Source organism: Glarea lozoyensis (assembly GCF_000409485.1).
Source record: "Glarea lozoyensis ATCC 20868 chromosome Unknown GLAREA2, whole genome shotgun sequence".
Classification (NCBI taxonomy): domain Eukaryota; kingdom Fungi; phylum Ascomycota; class Leotiomycetes; order Helotiales; family Helotiaceae; genus Glarea; species Glarea lozoyensis.
In genome coordinates this window covers 190,207-213,406 of record NW_007360994.1, presented here as the reverse complement: position 1 = coordinate 213,406, position 23,200 = coordinate 190,207, and the positions used below count along the sequence as shown (strand labels likewise).

General features: G+C 47.8%; 8 protein-coding genes across 8 annotated transcripts; 3 read left to right on the top strand and 5 right to left on the bottom strand.

The window, feature by feature from the left end:
- Positions 1-1,679: 1,679 nt before the first annotated feature.
- Positions 1,680-2,823, top strand: GLAREA_03379 (uncharacterized protein; the record flags this gene model as incomplete). Its single annotated transcript, XM_008083632.1, has 5 exons — positions 1,680-1,687; positions 1,803-1,942; positions 2,031-2,335; positions 2,431-2,573; positions 2,673-2,823. 5 exons carry the CDS (start codon positions 1,680-1,682, stop codon positions 2,821-2,823), a joined length of 747 nt encoding a protein of 248 aa, XP_008081823.1.
- Positions 2,824-5,205: 2,382 nt separating this feature from the next.
- GLAREA_03378 (MFS general substrate transporter) lies at positions 5,206-7,039 on the bottom strand (the record flags this gene model as incomplete). The annotated part of the gene is made up of 5 exons (XM_008083631.1): positions 5,206-5,769; positions 5,817-6,408; positions 6,465-6,750; positions 6,804-6,829; positions 6,879-7,039. The coding sequence occupies 5 exons, from the start codon at positions 7,037-7,039 to the stop codon at positions 5,206-5,208; spliced, it is 1,629 nt and encodes a 542-aa protein (XP_008081822.1).
- Positions 7,040-8,013: 974 nt separating this feature from the next.
- Positions 8,014-11,083, bottom strand: GLAREA_03377 (C2H2 and C2HC zinc finger; the record flags this gene model as incomplete). The annotated part of the gene is made up of 6 exons (XM_008083630.1): positions 8,014-8,096; positions 8,146-8,560; positions 8,617-9,428; positions 9,579-9,869; positions 10,303-10,877; positions 11,010-11,083. The coding sequence occupies 6 exons, from the start codon at positions 11,081-11,083 to the stop codon at positions 8,014-8,016; spliced, it is 2,250 nt and encodes a 749-aa protein (XP_008081821.1).
- A 2,376-nt stretch (positions 11,084-13,459) lies between these two features.
- Positions 13,460-15,340, bottom strand: GLAREA_03376 (uncharacterized protein; the record flags this gene model as incomplete). The annotated part of the gene is made up of 3 exons (XM_008083629.1): positions 13,460-14,617; positions 14,666-15,220; positions 15,284-15,340. The coding sequence occupies 3 exons, from the start codon at positions 15,338-15,340 to the stop codon at positions 13,460-13,462; spliced, it is 1,770 nt and encodes a 589-aa protein (XP_008081820.1).
- A 460-nt stretch (positions 15,341-15,800) lies between these two features.
- Positions 15,801-16,367, top strand: GLAREA_03375 (uncharacterized protein; the record flags this gene model as incomplete). The annotated part of the gene is made up of 1 exon (XM_008083628.1): positions 15,801-16,367. The coding sequence occupies one exon, from the start codon at positions 15,801-15,803 to the stop codon at positions 16,365-16,367; it is 567 nt and encodes a 188-aa protein (XP_008081819.1).
- A 365-nt stretch (positions 16,368-16,732) lies between these two features.
- Positions 16,733-19,274, bottom strand: GLAREA_03374 (thiamine diphosphate-binding fold (THDP-binding); the record flags this gene model as incomplete). Its single annotated transcript, XM_008083627.1, has 6 exons — positions 16,733-16,849; positions 16,900-18,558; positions 18,615-18,699; positions 18,936-19,031; positions 19,081-19,127; positions 19,221-19,274. The coding sequence occupies 6 exons, from the start codon at positions 19,272-19,274 to the stop codon at positions 16,733-16,735; spliced, it is 2,058 nt and encodes a 685-aa protein (XP_008081818.1).
- A 1,743-nt stretch (positions 19,275-21,017) lies between these two features.
- GLAREA_03373 (uncharacterized protein) lies at positions 21,018-21,781 on the bottom strand (the record flags this gene model as incomplete). The annotated part of the gene is made up of 3 exons (XM_008083626.1): positions 21,018-21,347; positions 21,401-21,598; positions 21,662-21,781. 3 exons carry the CDS (start codon positions 21,779-21,781, stop codon positions 21,018-21,020), a joined length of 648 nt encoding a protein of 215 aa, XP_008081817.1.
- Positions 21,782-22,130: 349 nt separating this feature from the next.
- GLAREA_03372 (uncharacterized protein) lies at positions 22,131-22,358 on the top strand (the record flags this gene model as incomplete). The annotated part of the gene is made up of 1 exon (XM_008083625.1): positions 22,131-22,358. One exon carries the CDS (start codon positions 22,131-22,133, stop codon positions 22,356-22,358), a length of 228 nt encoding a protein of 75 aa, XP_008081816.1.
- Positions 22,359-23,200: the final 842 nt, after the last annotated feature.

The window sequence follows — 23,200 nt, the reverse complement described above, 5'->3', positions numbered from 1 at the left end:
CTTTCAAACATTCCATTCTGTCGGGAAATTTAATCCCTTATAAAGGAGACAAAGATATACATTTACTTCAACAGATTGATTCAACATAGCTTTGTGACTAGAATATCGTTATCATACTGTAAGGAAGTGTCTCGTAATACTTGCAGTGTCAGTACATTGGTGCTGATTTAGTTAACTAGAGTACGGCTCTGCGACTTTTGGCATATTCTGTTACTGGTTTAACTCTCTTCAGACCTGTCGCAATCATGATCCATTCTCGTGTTCAAGGACTTTCAGGACAGGATCAAGATTGAGTCAATAGTACATACGGAATTAATATCTAATGGAACGATTGGCAAATTCGAAACAAGTGAAATTATCCTGGATATGGAAACTGACCTGAATGTGAGGATCTCGGCTAATTTTGGTCCCTTCCAGAAGCTGTATTTCAGTTCACATATATCATTAAATGAAAAGTGTACCGAACCCGGATGATACGAAAAGATCAGTGGTATTCAAATTCATTGAGCTTGCTTCGCTTTTGGAAGTTTTCTGAAGTTATTTTCGGGCTCTCATGAATTTGTTTCCTGAGTGAGTTGGTCGCCTACGTATGATGTTTCGATTCTTTGTTTGTGAAAAGGCATTCCTTAATAGCCTTAAAGTAATATGCTTGACTGTTGCTTAAGATCGCGGTCCTGTTAAGTTTTGATTGATTTTCGGCACTATAAGGCTGCTACTCCACGCCTATAAGATTTCAACTTATTTACTCAGAGCTTGTCAATAATTGCTATTGAATAAGTAACCCGGAATTACCTATGGACTCTTTCGTTGTTTTGCTGATCAAATGTTACGCAATCTAATTGTATGCTTGTGAGCTTTCGAGAGACAATAATTAGGAAATTCAAATTATTGAATTTTGATATTGTATAGTGTCAAGTTAACTAACCAACATTAAATAATGGTATTTTTTATCACCTAAAGACATTCTAGCAACGCTAAATTGACTGGTTCTGAATGAAGTCAGCCCTTGCAGCCCGAGACACTCAACCGGTTAAGCCCCTTACCAACAACTTTCTAACTAGCAATTTCATAATTCCATCATCAATTCTCAAGCATGAAAACAAACCATCTTCAAAATCAACACAAAAATTCTTTGTCACATGCGACCCACCCTAAAAAGGCAACCTGCATCATCCCTCATCATTGTTGCTCATCGCATCTTCATCACGCCGACATGCAACAAAAACCCACAAAGCACGACCCCACTTCCAAGCACACTCTCAGGGGCTCATCCCATTCGTCACCACCTACGCCTCCTTCCTACTTCGGACAAAAAGAGACGAGTCTGTTGCATATCGCGCTGCTGATGATTGCTGCAAGGCATCGAATGGTGAGGAGAATGGGCCTCCAGGCTTTACTGGATTAGGACGGCGAGGTGGAATTTGTTGCATCTCGCGAAAATTTGACGGGTCTTGTGTGTTTGACACCGTAAAGCCTCGAAGTTTGGTGGTAATTATTTTGGGGTGCTCGCTTAAATGGTGTAGGTTCGCGGATTGGTAATATTTCACGCTTACATTACTGGATAATTTCAGTTGAATCTTCCTTTCAATTAGTCTACTCCTTTCGAATTCGTCTCAAAATATAGAATTTGATTCGTTTTCGCTGAGATATTTCGTCTTTACCGAGAAATAAGTTGCATTATGGCAGAGTGAGTGCCTACCCCGCACGATCACAACATCGCGATTCCATGAATCCATTGTTGCAACCCTTTCCAGGCAACTCGGCCCCTGATCAGTCAGACTTGTGCTGAATGTTTTGAGCAGTCTCCTTGAACTGGGAAAGAAACTCGTAAAAGATGGGCCTCACAAAATTGAAAGTACACCTCGTCGAGTTCGTGGCTTGTTAGGCGGCATATACGTCTTTGACACAACGAGGGCAAGTTATGTATGGGAACATAAGTATTGTGAGTGATTACCAGTTTTAAGAGGCGGATTTTTAGAAATACTTGATGGAACGGTCTTCATATCTATCCTGGACACTGACGCCACCAGATCCATACTTCTACATCCCCGCCTCAGACTTCGCTCATAAAGTCCTCGAGAAAACGCATGACTCTAACAGCAAAGAGGCATGTTGGCTTGCCAAACTCAAAGTTCCACAGAAAACAACAGACCGACTTCTTGGATTCTCAAGTCGTACAAATCCTCTGGACGGACTCATCCGCATCGAAGTTTCCGCACTAGACAAATGGTTTGTAGAAGACGAGCAAATCCTCGGCCCACACCCCAAGGATCCATATAAAAGAATCGAATGTCTTCCCTCGAGTCGAGAAGTGAGAGTGGAAATCGACGATGCTGTAAGTTTTATCTTTACATGGAAAAGCGTGTCGAACATGTTTGCTCGGTACCTCTGAGAAAATCATAAACGATGCTAAAATTCTGCCGCTTCCAGATCGTGGCTATAAGCTCACAAAACATATTTCTTTACGAAACAATGTTACGACCACGCTATTACCTCGGCGAAACGCATGTAAACTGGGAATTTCTGCGTGAAAGCGATACTACTTCATTTTGTCCTTACAAAGGAATGGCCAAGTAGGTTCTCCTCGCTCACTTTGTATTTTTATACACCCCGTTTGGAGTGTCAGTGGGCTGGTATTGCCACTTCGATGAAAAGATTTAACCACTTAGCAGTTATTACGACGTCGTAGTCGGAGACAAAGTGATCAAAGACGCGGTATGGTATTACAAGTACCCCACAGCGGAATCTGCATTGGTTGCGGGAAGATTGTGCTTTTATAATGAGAAATTCGACGTTTTCTTGGATGGAGTGAAGGAGTCGTAGGTTTCACTTAACTTTAAGGGTTTTGGAGGACTGGAACTTGTCCTTTTTAGAAAGGAAAACTTTCAGAGGTCAAGCATAGCCTTCAAAGGCTCCAGTAGAGGGACTTTGTAGCTTTTATGCAGGATTTTGTATTAGACTGGGACACTATATATTTACTGCATTTTGTGTATATGTACCCATTTCTCCTGTCGATTCACTAACAAATGAACCCTCAATATTTTGTTGCATGTCGCAAAAATCAATCCCTTCCTGATCATTATCATTCTGCTCTAGTTGTTTTCGCATGTCCATCGGATGAAGGACGATCTAGGCCAACCCCTGTTTTTGTTGCATATCGCACACTTTGGCCATCTGTCCAGGCCATTTTAAATAGCAAGCTGGTCGTTTTCGACGGTCGGTCGGATGAGACAGATTTCTTTCACCCTTAATCCACAAATTTTGTTGCATGTCGCACACAGGGCAATTTTCTAGGCCATTTTGCTGGGTTGCAGGCCATTTTCAAGCGTGTAACAGATGAGATAGCCACCTTTTATCATTAATCTATACGATCTTAGCTTTTAATGCATATCGCACACAGAGGCCATTTTCAACAGCCATTTTCAAAGGCTGTGTTGAACGGGCATTTTTAACAGCCAACTGGTCATTTTCAAAGGACGAACATCAGAGAAGAGCTACTGATCTTCAGAAGAAGGGAGATGTTTACTTTTGTTGCACATCGCACAACGGCCACTTTCCTGGACATTTTTGATAGCCAAGCAGTCGTTTTCAAAGGTTGATCGGATGAGAACAGCCTAACGCTCTTTCTTGCGGGTGAAGCATACATTTGTTGCACATTGAACTTTTTCGCCGGTCATTATAATCATCTTTCGGTCATCTTCGTAGGTCGATCAGACGAGATATATGTAACAGTTGAATAGGCACTGGCAACTATACTTTTGTTACATATCGCACCCTTTTTACTCGACAATATGATTATATCTGGCTAATTTTGAAAGATCGATTAGTTGAGAACAAAGATTGAGATGGTTTTGTTGCACATCGCACCTAGGACATTTTTGTGGCCATTTTGCCCGTTTTTGGTCATTTTCAAAAGTCTATCAGACGAGACATACCTCGACGTCGAATTTCAAGAAAAATTTGTTGCATATCGCACTTTTTCGCCCGCCATTATAATCATTTCTAGGTGGTTTATGAAGATCGATCAGATGAGACAACCTTCAAGTCTCGATCTATAAATTTTGTTGCACATCGCACTTTTTACTCGACATTATAATTATGTCTTGGTCATTTTCACAAGTCAATCAGACGATAAAGCCCCGCCCTCGATATAGAATTCACAACTAAATTTGTTACATGTCGCAGCATGATTCTCAATGACTTTGGTGGTTAACTGCTTTGTTCGCAAGACAATCAGACGACACGCCCATACCGATGTATTTCGTTGCAAGTCGCAAAATTCATGTTCATTCTCTTCGTCTCGGCAACTATTGACTGTAAGCTGGACATCAGATGAGAGAATATGCAGACCCCTTTGCTGCATTTTGTTGCATGTTGCAGTGTGGCTTTCAATTGATACAGTGGGTTTTCGATTTCTTTCGAATCTCGGTCAGATGAGACAAATACATCGGGCTCTTGATTAGAGAGAGTCGATATGTTCGTCACATCTCAAAATCTGTGATCTGGCTATATTACAGGACTTGAGTATTGTCTAGTTTTTATCTGACATGTCAAAAGGTATCTTGTCATCGAGTCTGTCATCGAGTGACCCACATGCGAGTAATCTTTGTAGAAACATATGTGTTTGTCGTATGTTCCACATAGGAAGACGCATCGATATCGTAGTAGGCGAAATAATTTCTCCAAAGGCGACAAAACGTACCTTATACACAGTCTCAAGAAAGTAATGTCATCTCTACAAAACATACTCTCAATAAAAAATCACGTCAAAACCAGCGAAAGTCACATTTCGCACAAACATATATATTGAAATCTCTCTATCTACCAACCTCCCTCATCAAGCTCCTCCCACTCAAACCACCATTCAAACCCTCAGCCAAAAAGCCACCAGATCGCAAAAAAAAAACATTCCCACGAGACGGTCCTAACGATATCGTAAACAGAATTGTCGTCGGTGCTCCGCCTCAGTCCAATACGCCGATCCCAGCGATAGCGCAAAGCATTTTCGCTGTCGAGCTTCCAAGGATGAACTCGAATGACAAGGGTATATAAACGTTTTAATGGGGTATCGTCGCTAAATCAAAAACAAAAAATCAAATATGCAAGTGTCGTGTTAAAGGAGTGTGGTTGGGGAGTTGAGAGTCCCATATCGTTCTCGTTAGTTGTTGAAAAACCTCATCGTTCATTAGGAAGAGATAGGGGAGCCTATCGACTCCACCACATCCTGCCAAAGCCTCTCTGGACACCTTCTCGTCTTGCGGCGCCATCTTGAAAGTCCTCGGAGCTGTCGTCGGTGGTGATCTTCCCACTGGGCGGGTTACCCACAATCTTCAACAAGAGAGTCATTGCGAAGCTGCTTAGGATACTCAGACATAGTATACCGATCATGACGAGATTACTCTTGCGGTATTGATGTGGTCCTTTCTTCGCATCCTCAGGCCAGCCAGTGTACAACGCATACGTAGTCATGACACTGCCTAAATTCCCGAGGCCACTCACAAGAGCACTAGCGGCCGCGACACCAACCTCGCCGTGTCTGCGTTGGAAGATCTCGTTGGTCCAAGTCATGCAGATTGGAACGGTGGGACCAAGACCGAAGCCTACCATAAGGAGACCACCGTAGCGAGCCCATGGCTGTCCTCGTGGTGCGAAAGTAGTGGTAAGAAGACCGGCGATTTGAATGCACACGGCTGCGGAGAAGAAGGCTGCTCGATAGTGGTGGAAGCGATCAGATATTGGGGTTACTAGGAGGATTGCAATAAGGTCCATCTAGAACATGTCAGCACTTGACTATTAAGGTTGTACAAGCGACTTACCACCCAGATTGGAGCAAATAACAAACTCAGAGTGATGCCTGAAAAGCTTGAATCGATCCCAGATATGATTACGGTTCCATAGAGTTGGGTGCCAATACCAACCCCTACAACTCCAAAGTACATCATGACTAACGGCCATAGTCGCCAATCAATCAGCACCATGCCTAGATCTTTCAAAGTCCACCTTCTTGGGTGATAAACTCTGGTTAGATCACGATAATGAATTTCAGCATCTTCGCCTGTGAGAACAGGTGGGGTAGAAGGCAGCCATCGCGAGAGTCCAGATTTAGGCCGTGTTTGTCCAGGCGGCAATGGACGGTCTGGCAGCCACCACAACAGAACAAACCCTAGGATGATTGCACAAAGTCCATAAAGTAGAAACATCCACTGGAAACCCACGAGTCCACCTAATCCATCCATCTTCTGAAACCCGGCCGAGACGAGGCCGACCACAGCAGCAGAAACCTGGGCTGCGGTGAAATACATCCCGATTCGCTTGCCGGTGCGTGAAGGGGGGTAGAACAAGGTCAGGTAGTACGCCATGCCAGGCCACATGCCAGCAATCACTACGCCCAGAAGGAATCGGAGAAGACTGGTAACGGAAAGTTAGGAGGTTGGAGAGGGGAATTCTGGTAGCAAGTGACTCACAGAAGACTCCAAGCAGCCTTGACGGCCGCGAAGCAAGCCCCGATGATTCCAACGGCGATGACGATTCGAGACATCCATACACGTGGGCTAAGTCGGGTCATGATGAGGTTCGAAGGGCAATCGAAGATGACATAGGCGACGTAGAACAGGGCGAGTGCTGTTGAAGTTTGCTTTGCTGTGAGATGCAGGACTTGCGAGAGGGAGTGACCAGAAGAGGAATTCATAGTCTGAGCCAGACCGACATTGGAACGAATGGCTGAGCAGAGGAAATAGAGAATCCAGAAAGCTGTCACTCATCAATATACTTTAATATGCCAGCTTCGAATTAGTCGCTCATACCTGGAATAATCCTACGATCAATCTTCCTACAACAAGTCAATAGACATACTTATCTCAATACCAACTTATACTCACTTATAAACCCTCTCAACCCTCTCAACCTCCGCATCATCCCCCCTCTGTCCCCCCTCAACCTCCAACTCAGGACTAAAAGTATTCCCACTTTTCGCCTTCGGCAGCACATCGGAGTCTAGCGTCTCATCCCCAACATCTTTGCGTAATCCATCGTCCGCCATCTCCAGTCTTCCTTCACTATGACTTAAACCCTTTCAAACAGATAAATATATTCAATCTCACGTCTTTTCAGCTCAAACAACAATCCTCGAGTTTATGCGGGAGGGAGCTTCAATCAAGCGTGGAGAGAAATAATGTAAAATGGTTTTGGTGAGGGAAAGAAGAAAAGTTTTGAGGGGTCTCGAGAGCTCGGTTCCCGCATGGCGCCAGCACCCATGTTGACTAGAAGCTAGACTATTTTGGCTTGTGCGACGGACCCCCGATGCAGAAATGAGGAATATTGGAATTTGCTTCTTCCGAGGACGTGGTGTTGTGATTTTAGGTAAAGCTATTAGGAGAGTGAGGGGTTATGCCGTGTGCAGGATGACGGTAAATGTTTTGCCTGAAATAATGTGTCGGCATGTCTTAAGTTTTTCTGTAATACCTAAAAGTATTAAGCTTATATTAAAGTTGGACCAAGTGGCCAAAGCGAGGAGGAAGAAGATATATCATCACCAATTACTCACAAGTGTGGTGAACTAGTCGTTGATATCAGATCTAGTGTAATTCCAAGCGCTGACAAGTTGAATCTATTAATTGTACATAGTTATAGACACTCCACCGCCCTTGCCCTACTGGCACAGCGATTGAAACATCAGAGGTAGAGAAGTGCACATGCCCTGCAATGCTGATCTGTGAATCAATCCGTCCATTAATTTGCATTTCTCCATCCATCCGTAAATATCGTAGCAATCGCTCTCCACCAATCTAACCGGTGCAGAAGAGATATGGAATCAACGCAAAAAGCAAGATCGTGTGTATAATAGCACCCATTCCCGTCCCATTTTACTCCACCCTAAAATGCCAAAGCTGAGTTTACCGGTATGCTATGATTTGTATCGTATCCTCCAACGCCGAATGAGAAGAGTCCTGGACCAAAAATATGAAAAGTGGGGAATCATTTTTCGCGCAAAGAGAATCAAAACAGAGAAGCGTATCACATCATGGCTTGAGGGGCACCGGCATTTACATTTACCCGACCATTGATGACATCTTCGAGAGCTTGAACTTGCTGCGATACTAAGAATGGTTAGTACCAATGGGAGTGACACCTGCGGAAACGACTTACGTAGTGCAACTTGCCGGGACTGGATTTCTGAATTCCGTCTCAACTCATCATTTTCAAGTCTAAGCTTACTCAGCTCCACCCGAACATCGCTGTCACCCGATCCGGTATTGCCTCTCTTCCTCTTCCAAGGTCTACCTTCACTGCTATCGTCCTCGGTTTCATCGGGTGGATGCTCGCCAGCAGGCGCGGTATGAACGCGTCTTAGGTGTTCGTTCAGATTCTCCTGTCGTGAGAAGCCTTTTCCGTTATGCCGCTTACAGTTCGGGTAATGACAATTAAGCTGTTTTCGAGGACCGCCGTGAAGGTTATGTACTTCCCGCTGATGTCGCAATAGACCGCCAGAATATGTGAAGCCTGGAAGTTTTTCGCATCCTTCAGATGGGCATTTATATGGTCGATCGTGCTTGTCCATATGCTAGACGAAAATAGTGATTAGCAAGCTGTCGCGAGTTTGGTAGTGATCGATCTTACCTTGGACCATTCGCACTTTCTATTAAATAGCCTCTGTTCTTCCGTACATCCTTGCCACATACAGATATATTTCCCCTCTTCCGTCTTTGTAACTTCGCGATCAGGTTTGGGTATCGGTCTCATTCTTCCCGGACTTGGTGGCAGGGACTCGTCTTTCTGCTGTGGCAACTCTTGTTGCAACTCCAACGCGATACTATCCGCGGTTTGATCGACTACTGGATCATTGTATGGATGACCCGAAAGGCCAGCGCCGGGCGACGGATACCGGTGTTGCATGTTGTTGTCATCTTGCTCCTGCTGATCGTCGTGCATTGAGGGCATCGTAGGGTATCCATTAAACGGACGATGTGCCGATTCGTACGCGGCGATCGACATCGTGTCGTTGCTCGGGAAGGATGGCAGGTAGGAGGTGTTGGTGAAGTGGCTGCTGGTCGAGGCGGTACTTCTAAGGAACGGCTTGGTATTGTCGTGGCGAGACGACTCGTAATATGGTCTCTGCTGCTGCTGCTGCTGGCGCTGGTGTTGTAGGTTCTGAAATGCTTGGTTGTGTTGTTGGCCTAAGACTTCGCCTGAATTTTCCGGTGTCGCCGTGTGGCCGCGCTTAACCGCATTCGGATTCGGGCTCTCGTGATAACGTAATAACGCGGATGGTTGGCCGTAATTCTGCGAGTGTGTTTGTGTAGCATTCAAGCTCTCAGCTACGCGTCTGGCGTCGTTTGCATTTGTATTTGTATTCGAGTGGTGATTCGTATGCGCGTTGCCGTCCGGGAATTCGTGGAGGATGCCTTGAGCTGGCGACAAAGTCGTGACTACTGTGGAGGCATCAGTCACATGTTCAGCGGACAGGGCCCGCACGGGCTATTTTGGGGGTACAGCAACCGCGACGACGCTGCAGCGGGGATACCTTCGTACAGGGCTGGAGTTGGGGGCAGCAGGAGGACGAGGGGACAGGGATGACTCACTGCGGGTGCTTCTGCTGTTGCGCATGGCGGTCAAAGGCGCAGTCGTATCTGCCTGGCCGGCCTGATGATACGGTCGCTGGTCGGGAGCCTGCATCATGACTGGTATAGGTATTATTGGCTGCTGTGGCGGTGCCGAGTGCGAAGTCGAAGTCGAAGTCGAAGTCGAGTAGAGATACGCTGCCTCGTCGATGTTGAGGGAGTCGACGGTTTGTTGAAAAAGTGGCCAGTCACCCCGGAGCGTATGCGAGTGACCGAGATTTTCTCTCTTGACGACGGGCGATTGGGTTTGTGCTAGACAATCGTCAGCTTTGGGTGAATGAGTGCGCCGTGTAGTGGCAGTGATCTCGACAATGGAAGTTAATGAGATCGGCAGTTATTGTTCGCCGCATGCTTCTTCACCGGACTTCTCGAAAGGTGAACAGTCAGAAAGATTCAGCTTCGATCCAGGAAATAGCCTAGGTGGTACGCTTCTCTTTCTCGAGCATTCAGCTTCAGCCTCAAGCATACCGCCAATGCGGTGATAAGAAGTCCATGCCCAATCCCCTATTGACTAGCCGTCTCAATAGGTATCGGGTGTGAACAGCCAATGCTGAACTCACTCGACCTCAGAGCCTGCTCGAGCTCGTAGCCACATCAAATTAGAGGTGAGGGTCTCGGAATGCGCGAGTGAGTGCCACTGAGAGGCAAATCACAAATGTGGATATAAGAGAGAGCCCGCACATACCTGGAGGGGTAAGATAGTAGTTATCAGCACTTCGCTGTTGCGGTCGACCTCGCGATCCAGCGCCGTTCTGATTGCGGCTCAAGCTGTTTCCTGGACTGTATCCGCGACCGCCAATGTTGTAAGGGTGGGCAATGACGAACATCCAGCAGACACCCCATAAAACTAATAGTGAAGGTTTCACATCAGCCCATGGCCATGTTGAGTTCAACGGACGTTTGCCTCCTGGCCACTCAAAGAACCAGCCTGATCCAAAAAGTGCGCCTAATCGACCGACAATCTCAAACAGTCTCTCTTGAAGCTTTGTATGCTTGGGTATGTTTTCGGCGACTGAATCGAGCAGAGACCGTTCAAGATACTCGGCAGTCAAGGGCCTCGAAGGTCGCCCAACAGAATCGGCAATGATCTTGCAGAAGCCTCGTCTCCAGGTATTGTACGCAATCAATACAAGTGTAAGTTGACTGAAGACAACTCTTGGATCCGCGGCCCGTCTTGTATCATTCTGCCAGTCATTTCTCGGGAGGGTTCTCCAGGCAATGTGTGCATTCGCTTGACTTACTCTGCGCCTTGGATGATGTCTTTAGTCTATGAGTCAGCTCTATCAATCAACATGAGGGACCAGAAAGACGAGCCTGCTGGGAAGAGGCACAGTAAAGAGACAATCGAGGTTGGAGGAATATATAGCTGAAAGAACTCTGTATACTACTCACTTGCAATCTGAATACCCCAAACTAAAGTCGTTGTTGCCGGATACTGAAGAAGTGTCTATCGACCACTCAAACATCTTAGAAGGAACTTCTAAACAATTTCACCAAGAAACTTGTCAAAACCATTGATCCAAACGAGAAGCTAATAGCTAGACTGAAAAACAAGGACGCGCTCTGCGTATATCAACAAAACCCCGCCCTAGATAAAGCTTCGAAAGTAAGATGGTCAGATAAGTTTTTTCGCGGGGAAAGCAGTGCCTCAACGCAGTGCCGGGTACCTGATATAGGGAAAATTCCTGGCAGGAGTGAAATCTACGATGTAACAGCATATTAATAATGACGAATCCTAATGCTCTGCCCTGTTCCCCTTCACAACACGGCACTCACATACTGCTACCATCAACATATGATGGTGGGAGCGGGATGCCTGGACGGAATCTGACATTCATGAGCACACCGACATATGGGGATACACCGTGGGGGCGTTTGGGGGCGATTGGGTCCACCACAAGCGCCAGGATGGGTGATGGCCAGGGGAAAGGAAACGATTGTGCATTCCGCTGGGTACGGTGTGAGATCCTCCTGCACGACGGACCTGCCGTGGTGGTTCTGTGATGTGCATTTTGGACCAGTCAATCGAGGTATATGGCTCGAGGTATAGCGCCAAACAGGATAATTGCGTCGAGGAAATGACCGCATTGGACCAGAATGAGCATCGTGGGGTCCAAGAAGGCCTTCGGATCGCACCCAGCCCTGCGGGCCCGTCTCAAACCCCAGATAAACATGAGACTCTTGTAATGCAGACTGGTGACAGATGAAGAGATGGGATGAACAAGATCTCGGAGAGGAGGGGCCGAACGGGGGGACACCGCGGTTCACCGTCGATACCGCTTCTCACGACCGCTTGTTCGATGGTAGAGAATGGACGGGAGACGGTGTACAGCAAAGTGTCAAGACCAGGGGTTTCCGGCCCCAGACCCCATTATCTCGCAGTTGAGGTGAACGACAGGCGAGGAGGATATACTCTCAAACTCCTCACGCTCGCCAACGACTGCCCGACCCATCTGCCACCCCCCGCAAAAACGAAGGTAAAACCAAAAGAATCGCCAAACGAATGACACGGCAGTCGGAGTAACAACAGCAGCTCGCTGCCATAATCCCTCCATGTTGGGTGTGCCATGGTGGTCGGCAGGAGCGAGCTCATCTCGAGGGGTCAACGGGACTGGAGAGCAGCAGCAGCAGACGATGCAGGAGGTGCAGCAGGTGTGCTTACACTGCCTACTTCCCCGAGATCGTCAACGCCAGATATGAGCCACGAGATGTAAGCCCATGGCCATTTGGGCAGCAGACGGAGGTATGTCGTGCACTTGCGCAGCTCGCTTCATTCCATCTGCGACGCTCACTCGGAGATGGCGTGAACACGACGGAAGCAAAGAGGGTTGCTTGTTAAGCTTCAATTGAAATTGTCAAGGAGATGGAGTTCGGATGAGAGAAGATCTTGGTCATTATTTTTTGAGTTGGCAATTTAGATTTACTGAGGCACGCATTCTGCGCCAGGCCACACCCGTTGCGGCTGGTGTCAAGCATCTGCTGGAGATTCATCCTCAGCGGCCCAGACACCAAGACTGAAGCTGGGGAAGAGAGAAGATCGGTACCTGGGATAGATAGATTGGCTTCGATAAGGGTTTGAAAATGTTTAGGTAGTCATCTTGGGAAACTGTTTAAAACAATGTCTCCCCTACAAAGGCCTCTTGGCTGTGAAGCAGTGGTGGCTAATGGCAATCATAGTCTAGAACATCCGAAAAACAAAACGCCCAGGAACACTTAGTCAAACATCCTCATCCCATATGTTCAATTGTTGGGCGATCAATCTGATAGCTCACAGATGCTATGAAAACTCCAAACAGCAAACACCATTGCCCCTCCACAATACGGTCTCATCGCTATGGGGTCCAACTTACAAACCCATCTGCAGCAACGGGAGACAGGGAGGTCTCAGACCAGGAGAGTCTCTATGCTTTTTTACGAGCCCCAGACAAGCCAGGACCGACGTAACTTGTTCCATCCCAGGCCCGGCTAAAAATCGACGTTGCACTGTAGGGCTGTGGCGATGGAAAACGCCTACCAACCCCTTGGCCCTCGTAAATTCCTCTGCACCCATCTACCCCTGAGCCCTTCGCCCCCTAAAACGGCGCTTAATCTCTCCCAGCCAAAACATCGACCCAAGACTCGTACTGGCCAAGCCTTTCTCCTCTGTTGGGACATTAACCATGGGGGCTTAGAGTTCGGTTATCCGTATTGGGTAATCGGGGAAGGCTCCCAGCAGAACAGATAGAGTGCCGGGATAGGTGTGATGATACAGTAGCTCCGGCAGTGGGCCGTCAACTCTATCTATTCTTACAATTGGCATTCTTGCAAAGCCTCATCCTTAGCCGTCGTCACCCTGGCCGCGTCTAGATATCAAAGATTTCCCCGACTCCTTCACCACCACCCCTCCTGTTTTCCACAAGATCCAATCGGTAGCCCTCCCAGTTCTTTAGACCCCGCTTGACCTCCTTCACTCGCTCAATGCGGGCTTTTGCTTCTTCTTCCTGCGCCAGTCGGAATGCGTCCTCGTCAAAGTCCATGTCTTCATCATCCTCTAACAGGGCGTCGTCGTCTCTCGCCCCTGAGCTCGTACCTCCTGTAATCGCGTTGAAACCGCTGGTGAGGAAATCCCCCAGTCCGTTTCCACGACCCTGGTGGTTAGCGATACTTCTCCGCCGGTTGGGAGACGTATGTCCACTTAGGTCAATGTCGGTAAACCTGGCGCCGGGACTAGTCGCGCCAGCCGGTTCGTCTCCGTCTAATTGCTGTCGTCGCTCTCTCCAAACACCTCGACGAAGCTCATGTACCTCTCCCTCTAGATCGCGGACTTTCTTTTCAAGCCGTTCGCGTTCTTCGTTCTCCAATTCATCGACCCCATCGTCATCGATGCCTTCAGCATCCCTCTTCTTCGCTCGTTCTCTCTCATCCCGTAATCGCTGGTTCTCATTCTCAAGTCCAGCCAGCCGAGATCTTAAATCCGAGGCATCTTTCTCCGCCTTTTCACCATCTTTCTTCTGCGCCTGAAATCGAGCGTCATGTTCTTTGTGCAACGTTGCAAGAGCGGCAAGTTTCTTTTCCAGCGCTTCCACCTTCTTCTGTAGATCCTCACTATGAGCCTTTGCCTCCTCTGACTCCCGCTCTAAAGTTTTTAATTTCGTCTCTGCCGAGGTCCTCTGACTACCCTCCTTGACAGCCTTTTCTGTAGTCCGTTCAAGGTTCTTCTTGAGATCGGCCAATTCACGCTGTGCAATAACGGCTGCCTTCTCACTCCGCGCCAGTTTTTCTTCCAAGGCATTAACCTGTTCCTTGACTGAGTCGCCAGAGTTTACCTTTTCCAGACGAGCTCTGAGATTGGATATTTCTATTTCCATACTCTCGATGGTCGAGGATTTAGAGGCAAGAGCTGCTTCGTAATCTGATGGTGCGTTGGTTGAAACAGATGGAGACGAACCATGACGCGTATTTCTGGCGGATTGCACCTGTAGTTGCGCATTCTGACGTTGAAGAGCAGCGATTTCCGCATTCTAGATCACATTAGTTACTATTTATAGCGCTCAAGAAGAAAAACGTACGAGTTTTGCAAGTTCTTCTGATGATCCTTCTCCATCAGCAGGTGGCCCCCTATTTTGCGTTGTCGAATCATCTTCAGCCTCCCGTAGCTCTTCGAGATCCTGTTCAGCCTTTTTCCATCTCTTCTCACCATCACTGGCCTCTTTTGCCAACCTTTTATTTTCCTTTTCCAATTCCTCAATCTTGTGTTGTTGTTTCTTATAAATGTCCGGAGCAGTATCTCCTTCAGGGGAAAATAAATGGCTTGGCGAGAGTGGCCCTCCAGATATCGAGCCCTGCCTAAAGGAGGCTGAGCGCATCTTGGATTGGACCGACAGAGAGGGTTGTCTGCCATGGGATTTTGCTACATTCAAGTCTGGAACATCCGCTTCATCATTCGCCTGTTCGCCCTCTGCTGGTGTGACATCGTCGACTGCAGGTGATGGTGCCGCATCTGTTGTTTCTTCTTCAGCCTTGGAGCTTTCGGCTGTTGACGTGGTGTCAGGTTTCTCTTCTTCGGGTTTGTCTGTCTTCTTTGCGCCAGTCTTCTTTTGATTCTTCTTCTTCATCTGTTCGACCTGTGATCCGTATTGTCAGCGTACATCCTGCAGCTGATTGCCCCACGAGTAGGTCGCTCTTACCCGTTTCTTAGCGGCCGCGAGCTTCTCAGCTTTCGCTTTCTCTTCTGCGTCTGCCATGATTGCGAGCTTATGTTCTGTTTGTATGTGTGGTAGTGTTTTCAATTGACGCGATACATTCAAGGGAAGTGCTTCTGGTGTTGTCGATAGCTGTCAACTACCGCCGCCCCTGTTCCCTGTCGCGGCGGTTGTAGCCACAAGGGCCCGAGCTTCGATGTCAATGCACGGACGGGCAGTGAAGGAGGTAGAACTATTCGAGTCGAGACGTCGCTTGAATGTTATACATAAGGTAATTCTCAATTAGGCAAACCACCATTCATTATTATTTCTGTCCATATCTACATGATGTCATAGTCACGAATCTTTAGCAATTTCACCACTGCAAGATTCGCTTCGCAGATGTCTTACAATTTTCCAATGTCTTAAATAACCAGGCGGGGTATCTTATCTCGAAAGACCTCAGCACAACCGGGAACCCTCCTCTTTACCAACAAACTCATGATCCCTCCAATTCCTCACCATGAGCACAAATAATTCCAATCTAGCACATCACCTAACCGACCTAACCCTCACTCCAATTCTCTCCTCCTCCCAATCCTCCAACTCAATACCCCCACCCACCTCCTCCCCAAACCAGACCACCGCCCAAGCCCTCACGCAACTCACCACCACCGCTTTAACAGCCTACAACCTCTCCCAACGTCTCGCGCTCGGCCCACCGCAGCGAATCCTAATATCCACAACCTCCGGCGCATCAATTCTGCATTCCTACCTCACGCAGCCTCCATCCGTGTCCACCCAGATACCAAGTCCTCTGCCCGCCTCACAGAGTATAGTCTCAAGCGCACGACTAGACCTGAGACCATTAAGCGCAGACACAAATGTAGACGGGGAGAATGGGGAACAGCCGTGGAGAAATGGGGTCGAGGACGAAAGGAGACAAGTGCCGATGTTGATTGCGACGGTGATAGCGCCACGGGCTGGTGAAGCGGGAGAGGGTAGAAGAATGGCTGCGAGATTGGAAAGAATCGGGAGAGTGGTACAGAGGGACTGGTATGAGGCGGAAAGGGAAGCGCAGGATGAATGAGTTGTGGGATGGTGAAGTATAAAGGAGGTTCGTGATTTTGAAGTTATTATAAAAGGTCATGACAGGGGAAAGGATTGGAGAATTTTATTATTGAAATAGTGCTATGGGAGAAGATATCGCGGAGGTTGTCGAGCTATTTGGCTCTTCAAGCATGCCAAAGGTCCTTCAACGACCTTTATCTGCTAGTAGGTCTAACGATGATCCGTAGTGTGATTAAATTAGAAGAGTTAAATATAAGTAAAGCAAAATCTATGTGATTGTCAGACCACTTCGCTAGTTTGTTCATTCATTTTCGTCTAATATTCTTAAGCTATACATTCAAGGACTCCTGCTCTAACTCGAACCCAGCTGGTCAACAGCATAACTTAGATCAATTGTTGGAAAGCACGGTTGATAGGTGAGCGTAGATTCTGGACATCCTTGTAGAAATCGACCGTTGCAACAGCACGCTTGCTAATACCTTCCGGTGTGAACTCGAATTTCTGGAAAAGTTAGCTTTTGATTTGGAATTCAGAGAAAGATCGCAAATTACCTTATAGACATCCTTGTAGGCACCACTTGCACCAAATCTGTTGAGACCAAACTGCTCGTGGGTGTATCTTTCCCAGCCCATAGTCGACATGACCTCGACTGATAGAGATGGGATGCCATCTGGAAGAACACTGAGTCTGTACTCCTTTGACTGGGCGTCAAAGACCTCGAAGCACGGAACGGAAACAACACGAGCGGTCAAGTTGTGGTTGTCCTTCAAGTACTTGACAGCATCAACGCAGATTCCGACCTCGGATCCGGTGGACACCAAGGTAATGTCAGCCTTCTCAGCGTCGTGAACAACATACCCACCCTTCATGGCATGAGCGAGAGTAGAGTTCTCGAGATGTGGAAGGTTTTGACGGGACAGAGCGATGATACTTGGAGTCTCCTTAGAAGTTAAAGCAACATAGTAGGCAGCACTTGTCTCGTTTCCGTCGGCTGGGCGCCAGACCATGCAGTTAGGAAGAGCACGGAAATGCGCGAGTGTCTCGATAGGTTGGTGAGTAGGTCCGTCCTCACCGAGACCGATAGAGTCGTGTGTTGCAACCCAGATGGCTCGGATGTGAGACAGCGCAGACAAACGTACGGCTCCAGCAGCGTATGAAACGAAGTTCAAGAAAGTTCCACCATATGGAATGACTGTTCCATAAGCAGCGAGACCGTTCATGATGGCACCCATAGCGTGTTCACGAACACCATATCGGATGTATCGCCCACTCCAGTCACCAAGACCATTAGCTGGGGGTTGGAAGTCAACGGCTTCCTTCCATCTTGTCAAGTTTGAACCAGTCAAATCTGCAGAACCGCCAACCAACTCTGGAATTGCTTGGTGAATCTTTTGAAGAACAATTTCAGAAAGCTTTCTGGAAGCGACAGCTGGGTCTGAAGGAGAGTAGACTGGGAGGTTCTTTTCCCAACCTTCTGGGAGATCTCCTGTCAAACGACGCTTGAGATCGGCAGCTTCATCCTTGTACTTCTCGGCATATTTGGAGAGCATTTGCTCCCACTCCTTCTCCTTGGCTGCACCCTCGTCACCATGCTTGTGATATAAGTCATAAACCTCTTGTGGCACGACGAATGACTTCTCGGGATCCATTCCGAATTTCTCCTTTAGCTGCTTGATATCATCAGCCTTCAGAGGAGATCCGTGGACTCCGTGAGTGTTCTGCTGGAGTGAGCCAAATCCGATGGTGGTTCGGAGCTTGATCATAGATGGCTTATCCTTGACTTCCTGGCACTTCTTGATAGCTGCCTCAATTCCCTCCAAATCGTGGTCACCATCCTCGACGACCTCGACGTGCCAGCCGTAAGCTTGGAATCGGAGTGCGACATCTTCAGTGAACGCGCAGTTGGTATCTCCATCGATAGAGATGTGGTTGTCATCGTAAATAGCAATCAGGTTACCAAGCTGCAAGTGACCAGCGAGCGACGCAGCTTCGCTAGCAACACCCTCCATCATACATCCATCACCCAAAAATGTATATGTGTAGTTGTTGATGAGCTCGAACCCTGGCTTGTTGAACTCTCCAGCAGCGTGGTGCTGAGCGATAGCCAAACCAACTGCATTGGAGAAACCCTGGCCAAGAGGTCCAGTGGTGACTTCGATACCATCGGTGTCGTGCGCTTCTGGATGACCTGGAGTAATACTGTCTATCGACTAGTTGAAAATGAGAGTTAATTGAAGTGTCTACTTTGGAGTAACGTGCTACTTACTCGGAAAGCTTTGATATCATCCATTGAAATCTTGTAACCGCAGATGTGAAGGAGAGCATATTGAAGCATGCAAGCGTGTCCGTTGCTACAGATATTGTCAGCTCGGTCCCAGCCTAGAGACATATTTTGGAGCAAGCAGATTTCAACTATCCGGAATATTTGCAGCTTCCGTGCTCGTTGAATCTGATGTTCTTCCCGTCGAGATGGAACACTTCAAATTGTAGGTTCCATTGTTTGATCCTGGGAGCAAGCAATAAACCGGCAGAAGTAGGCGCTCGCCACCAGCTTGTTTTGCGCATATATGAGGTTTTGGGCACTTACGAGAGGACGAATCGATCTCTGTTTACCCAGTTGGAGTTTTTTGGGTTATAGGTCATAATCTTGTTGAAAAGAACGTGGGCAACTGGGGCCATTCCCCTATCATCGGCGTCAGTGGGAACGATACAGAGTCGAGGTAATAACTCACATAGGCGCACCAGGGTGGCCGGAGTTCGATTTGAAGGTGGCATCGGCCTATACATGTCTATCAGTAACTATCGTCGAGACAAATCCAGCGGTGGAAAAAGATGGAGGGGTAATTTGAGGCGGAAAGAGGGGTAAACATACGGCAAGAACACGAATAGTGTTGATGGCCAGCTTGTCAATGTCGGCGTACCCCATATTTGCGATTGTTTTTGTGAGTGAAATGAGGATGGTCAATGGATGTGGAGTAGATGAAGAAATTTCTTGAGACGATGATGGAGGGGATCAGAGATATTTTGAGTTTGACGTCGCCGGCAGCGTGGCAGGTAGGTGGGATCGGCTCAATTGGGTTGTTGAGACGGAAGTGGGGCATCGGAGAAGCTTAGGAGACATGATGGAGCCATCGCCTCACTCGACTGGCCTGTTCGAGATGCCCATTATCAGTCAGCATCTCGCAGATTCCAAGTGGTTGCAAGGCTTGCCTTTTTCGACACTCAGTAAGAACTACATTCGACCCCCATTTATCATCCCACTGAGGATGTATCGGGTCACTTGCCAGTGGAAAACTGTAGACTTCCGCATCAGAAGAAGCAATCACATGACCGCATCTCCGAGGGCCATGCCTTCTTCCGGCTAAATTGCAGTTGACCATCGTCAACTCATGTTGCGAATGGAATCGAATGCGGCTGCTCGAAATCATTGACCATCATTATAGGAGATAGAAACTCCCAGGTATATCGACAATCTAGCAACATCGCCTTGCCGTCCATCTTCGCAGACCGTACCAATGCTATTCGACCAGTTATTTGAAAATCAACTGCGCTGTTCACATCTACAACAACAACAACAATAACAACAGCTTACTCCACGGCCTGCAAACTCGATCAACCACATTACGGTGCCTCCATAAAGCTCAAAGCAACCGACATGAGTGAGCCAGTTGACGCAGCAGATATGTACTATGGGAGATAGAGATTTTGTTTGTTTCTTTCTATTTCTGCACACGCTCAACCCCCTTGAACGAGGCAGAAACACCAGCGATCTTCACCCAGACGAGTCGGGAGTGCCTTTCTTTCGTACCATATCTGGAATTTGGGGTTATTTCACCATCCAAGGCATCATACTTTGGGCCATTCCAAACCTTGCGAATTGGAAGTGAGGGAACGAGTATTCTCGTTAGTCAAGGGGTGTACTCGTCAGTTACAACTAGGGATGTTGCGCGAAGTAAGCAACCAACTTGTCAACAACAAACAACCTCGACCGAATAATTCTCTCTTCTCAGTGTTTACCGTCAACAAAGTAACAAAACACCACATCAGATATCTCACTAAAAACAAGCTTAGGCCTGCCGCCAGTATCGTCTTCATGCTCAGTGGACACTTTCATGCTTACATCGCTTTCCCGCGGACTTCTCACCCTATCATCCAGTCACCCCACAGATTGATACCGCGAAAGATGCGAGGCGCCCTTCAACAACATGCGTACTATTGATGCTGGACTGGCTGCATAGTTCGTGCCGCCGGAGTTGCTTCGTTCTTATGATAGCTCAAGCCATCTCGTTACGAGGCGTCCCACTTCACGATAAGACAATTTTCCACGGATAAATTATTTGGGTCATTGCATTCATCCATTCATGAAGCTATCTCTGAAGACTATTCAGTATCTGTACTGTTCTTAACCGTCAATGCTAATCCTTATTGACACCGAGAAATCAAATGGCAAATTACTCGCTCTCGCTGTTTTGCGGAGGTGCCCTCTGTGCCCCCAGGGACAGGACTGGTTTCCCGTTCGCCGAATGTTAACCCCTCAAAAAGCCTGCCAACGCCAAAAAACAACCATGCCATGCCGTCCGAAAAGTGGGATGCTGCACGATTGGCATTTTCCAGAACACCTGATATCATTCCAAGACCCAATGCTATCGTGCTATTGTTGCGCCAGTCCTCAATCCCTCACACTGTGGCCATCGTCCTGATCGAAGCAGAAAGCAGAAACATCAAAGAGAAGGGGATCTAGTATTTCTCGCCGCGAGTCTTCGATGTCTCTTGAGGATTGGTGGTGTTTAGATGAGCCGTCTTGTCGCGAATTGTCGCTCTTAAGCCGATCTAGTTCTTGTTTGACGCTGCTGTATTCCAACTGTAGCGATTCATATGATCGGGAAAGGTCGGTGTGTCGGCCCTCAAGTTCACCAAGACGTTGCTCCAGTTCTCTCATATGCTTTTCCTTACGATCGCGGAATGCCCTCTGGGAGGCTCGGTTTTGAGCTCTGCGCCTCTGTGGAAGGTATTAGCCAATTGCGACTCAAGAGGTAATATCAGGACACTTACCGAGTGTACATGTGAGGAAACAATCTTCTCGCTGCCATTCTTGCGGCGTCTGCGGTCATAATCCTCATAAAGACCTTCAATTTCAAGTTCGACCGGTATGAGGCCCACTGGAGCCACATTCTCATTATGCGTCGGGTAAGCCATGGGATATGCGGGATAGGTCATAAATCCGTTCGTGCCATATGAAGTGTCGTAGCCCTGGCTTGCATGTCAGCGGGGTTGAACCAGGATTGTTTGGCAGCAATTTGATTATGGGCTTACATTGTAGTTCATTGGAGAGCTTGCCGAGGACTCGCTGGAAGTTCCATCGTACAATCCGGGCACCATATCACCAGGCGACGCCAGATGATGGTTCTCTGGGGAATATGAACCGCTTGACATTTTGTCGGATTCTCTTCGCTAGGCAATAGAGGGTGAGCCAACAAGCTAGTTCGCGACTTTGGTCTTGTGTTTCGGGCGTGGTATAACCTTTTGAGCAAGGCTGAGAGGCAAGAAAGCCGACGGGTTGGTTCTGGTTTGGAAGACTGTGTGTTTCGATCTTTGGGATGAGAGTCAATGATGACTTTGAACGGGAGGGACCACACTCTTATTATGTCTCGAAGATTGTCTCCTCCGCACGGTTGGCGACCCCAACCGCCCCAGGATATGGAATACATCTAGCTGGCAGCATGGCCTCGAGATTTGACGTGCCGCTCTCCGGTATCGAACGAATCGATACCAGTTTTGGAAAATGAAACAGCCAATCAGTAACAATGTTAACGAGGACGAGGCTAACGAGCGAAAAACGATTTCCACTCTGGATACCGGACGCGAACCTAAACGGTTCTGCGCAGCTTGGGATCACACCTTAGAGGCTACTCCAATGCTCAGGGAGTCTCTCGGCAGGATTCCTCGAAACGTGGGAAGGACAGGTGGAGACTGGACTGGGTTGCCTTCAGCCGGAAAGAAGAGCGAATGATGTCGAGGGCCTAGCACACAAAGCCCATTACCTAAAGAGAAGGTTTCTCTTGAGTCGGCTTACGTGCAATCCTCACTCACATTTTGGTGTGCTTACTGTGCACGATTTTGCTGACGAGACTGGGATTCAGGTGGTTAATGCACACCCCCGTCGTATCCCTACCCTCCGCCTGTGCGCCACACGCAGTTGGAGGCATGGGCCCTTGATGGCGATTTTGCGAGGGGGTGTCTAGTGCTGACAGACACTATTCCTTTGTGAGAGCATATCGGATTTAGTCTTTTGGGTACATGCGCGTCGACAGGCTCTATCACTTGATGACTTGTCACGCCCAGAACCACCAGTCTTGGACAGCGGAAAGATTCTCGGCCTGTCTTTCGACGGTTTCGTGCAGGGCATCAGAATTATAGGAGATGCTTCATGTTTCGACATATACTTGATCAAGTACCGGGAATACCAACGCGGAATGCCACCGCCATGTTGGCCGTGCAATTTCTCGTTGCCCTTCATTTCCCAGAACCGTCACCTTGATCAACATTCAATTTTGGCAAAAGTTCCGTGATGTGATAGTCGTGGCGTTTGGCGAGAAGGGAACGATTGCTCCGCACACAACCTAACGAGTTGATGCCTCACGGGCTTCGGTTGCCCGAGTCGAAACGGTTTGCAGTTTCCAAATATACATTTACGAGTCTATCAATCTGCCGTACAAGTTGGAAAGGTCGCCTTGTAAGGCAAATCTGAGTTTGCAAGCATCCAGTCCTTGTTTCAACCTCCAAAAGTGTATCTTCGTCCGACATGTTGTACGCTCGGTGTGAGCGTCGGAACTCGGTCTGATGGACACGATT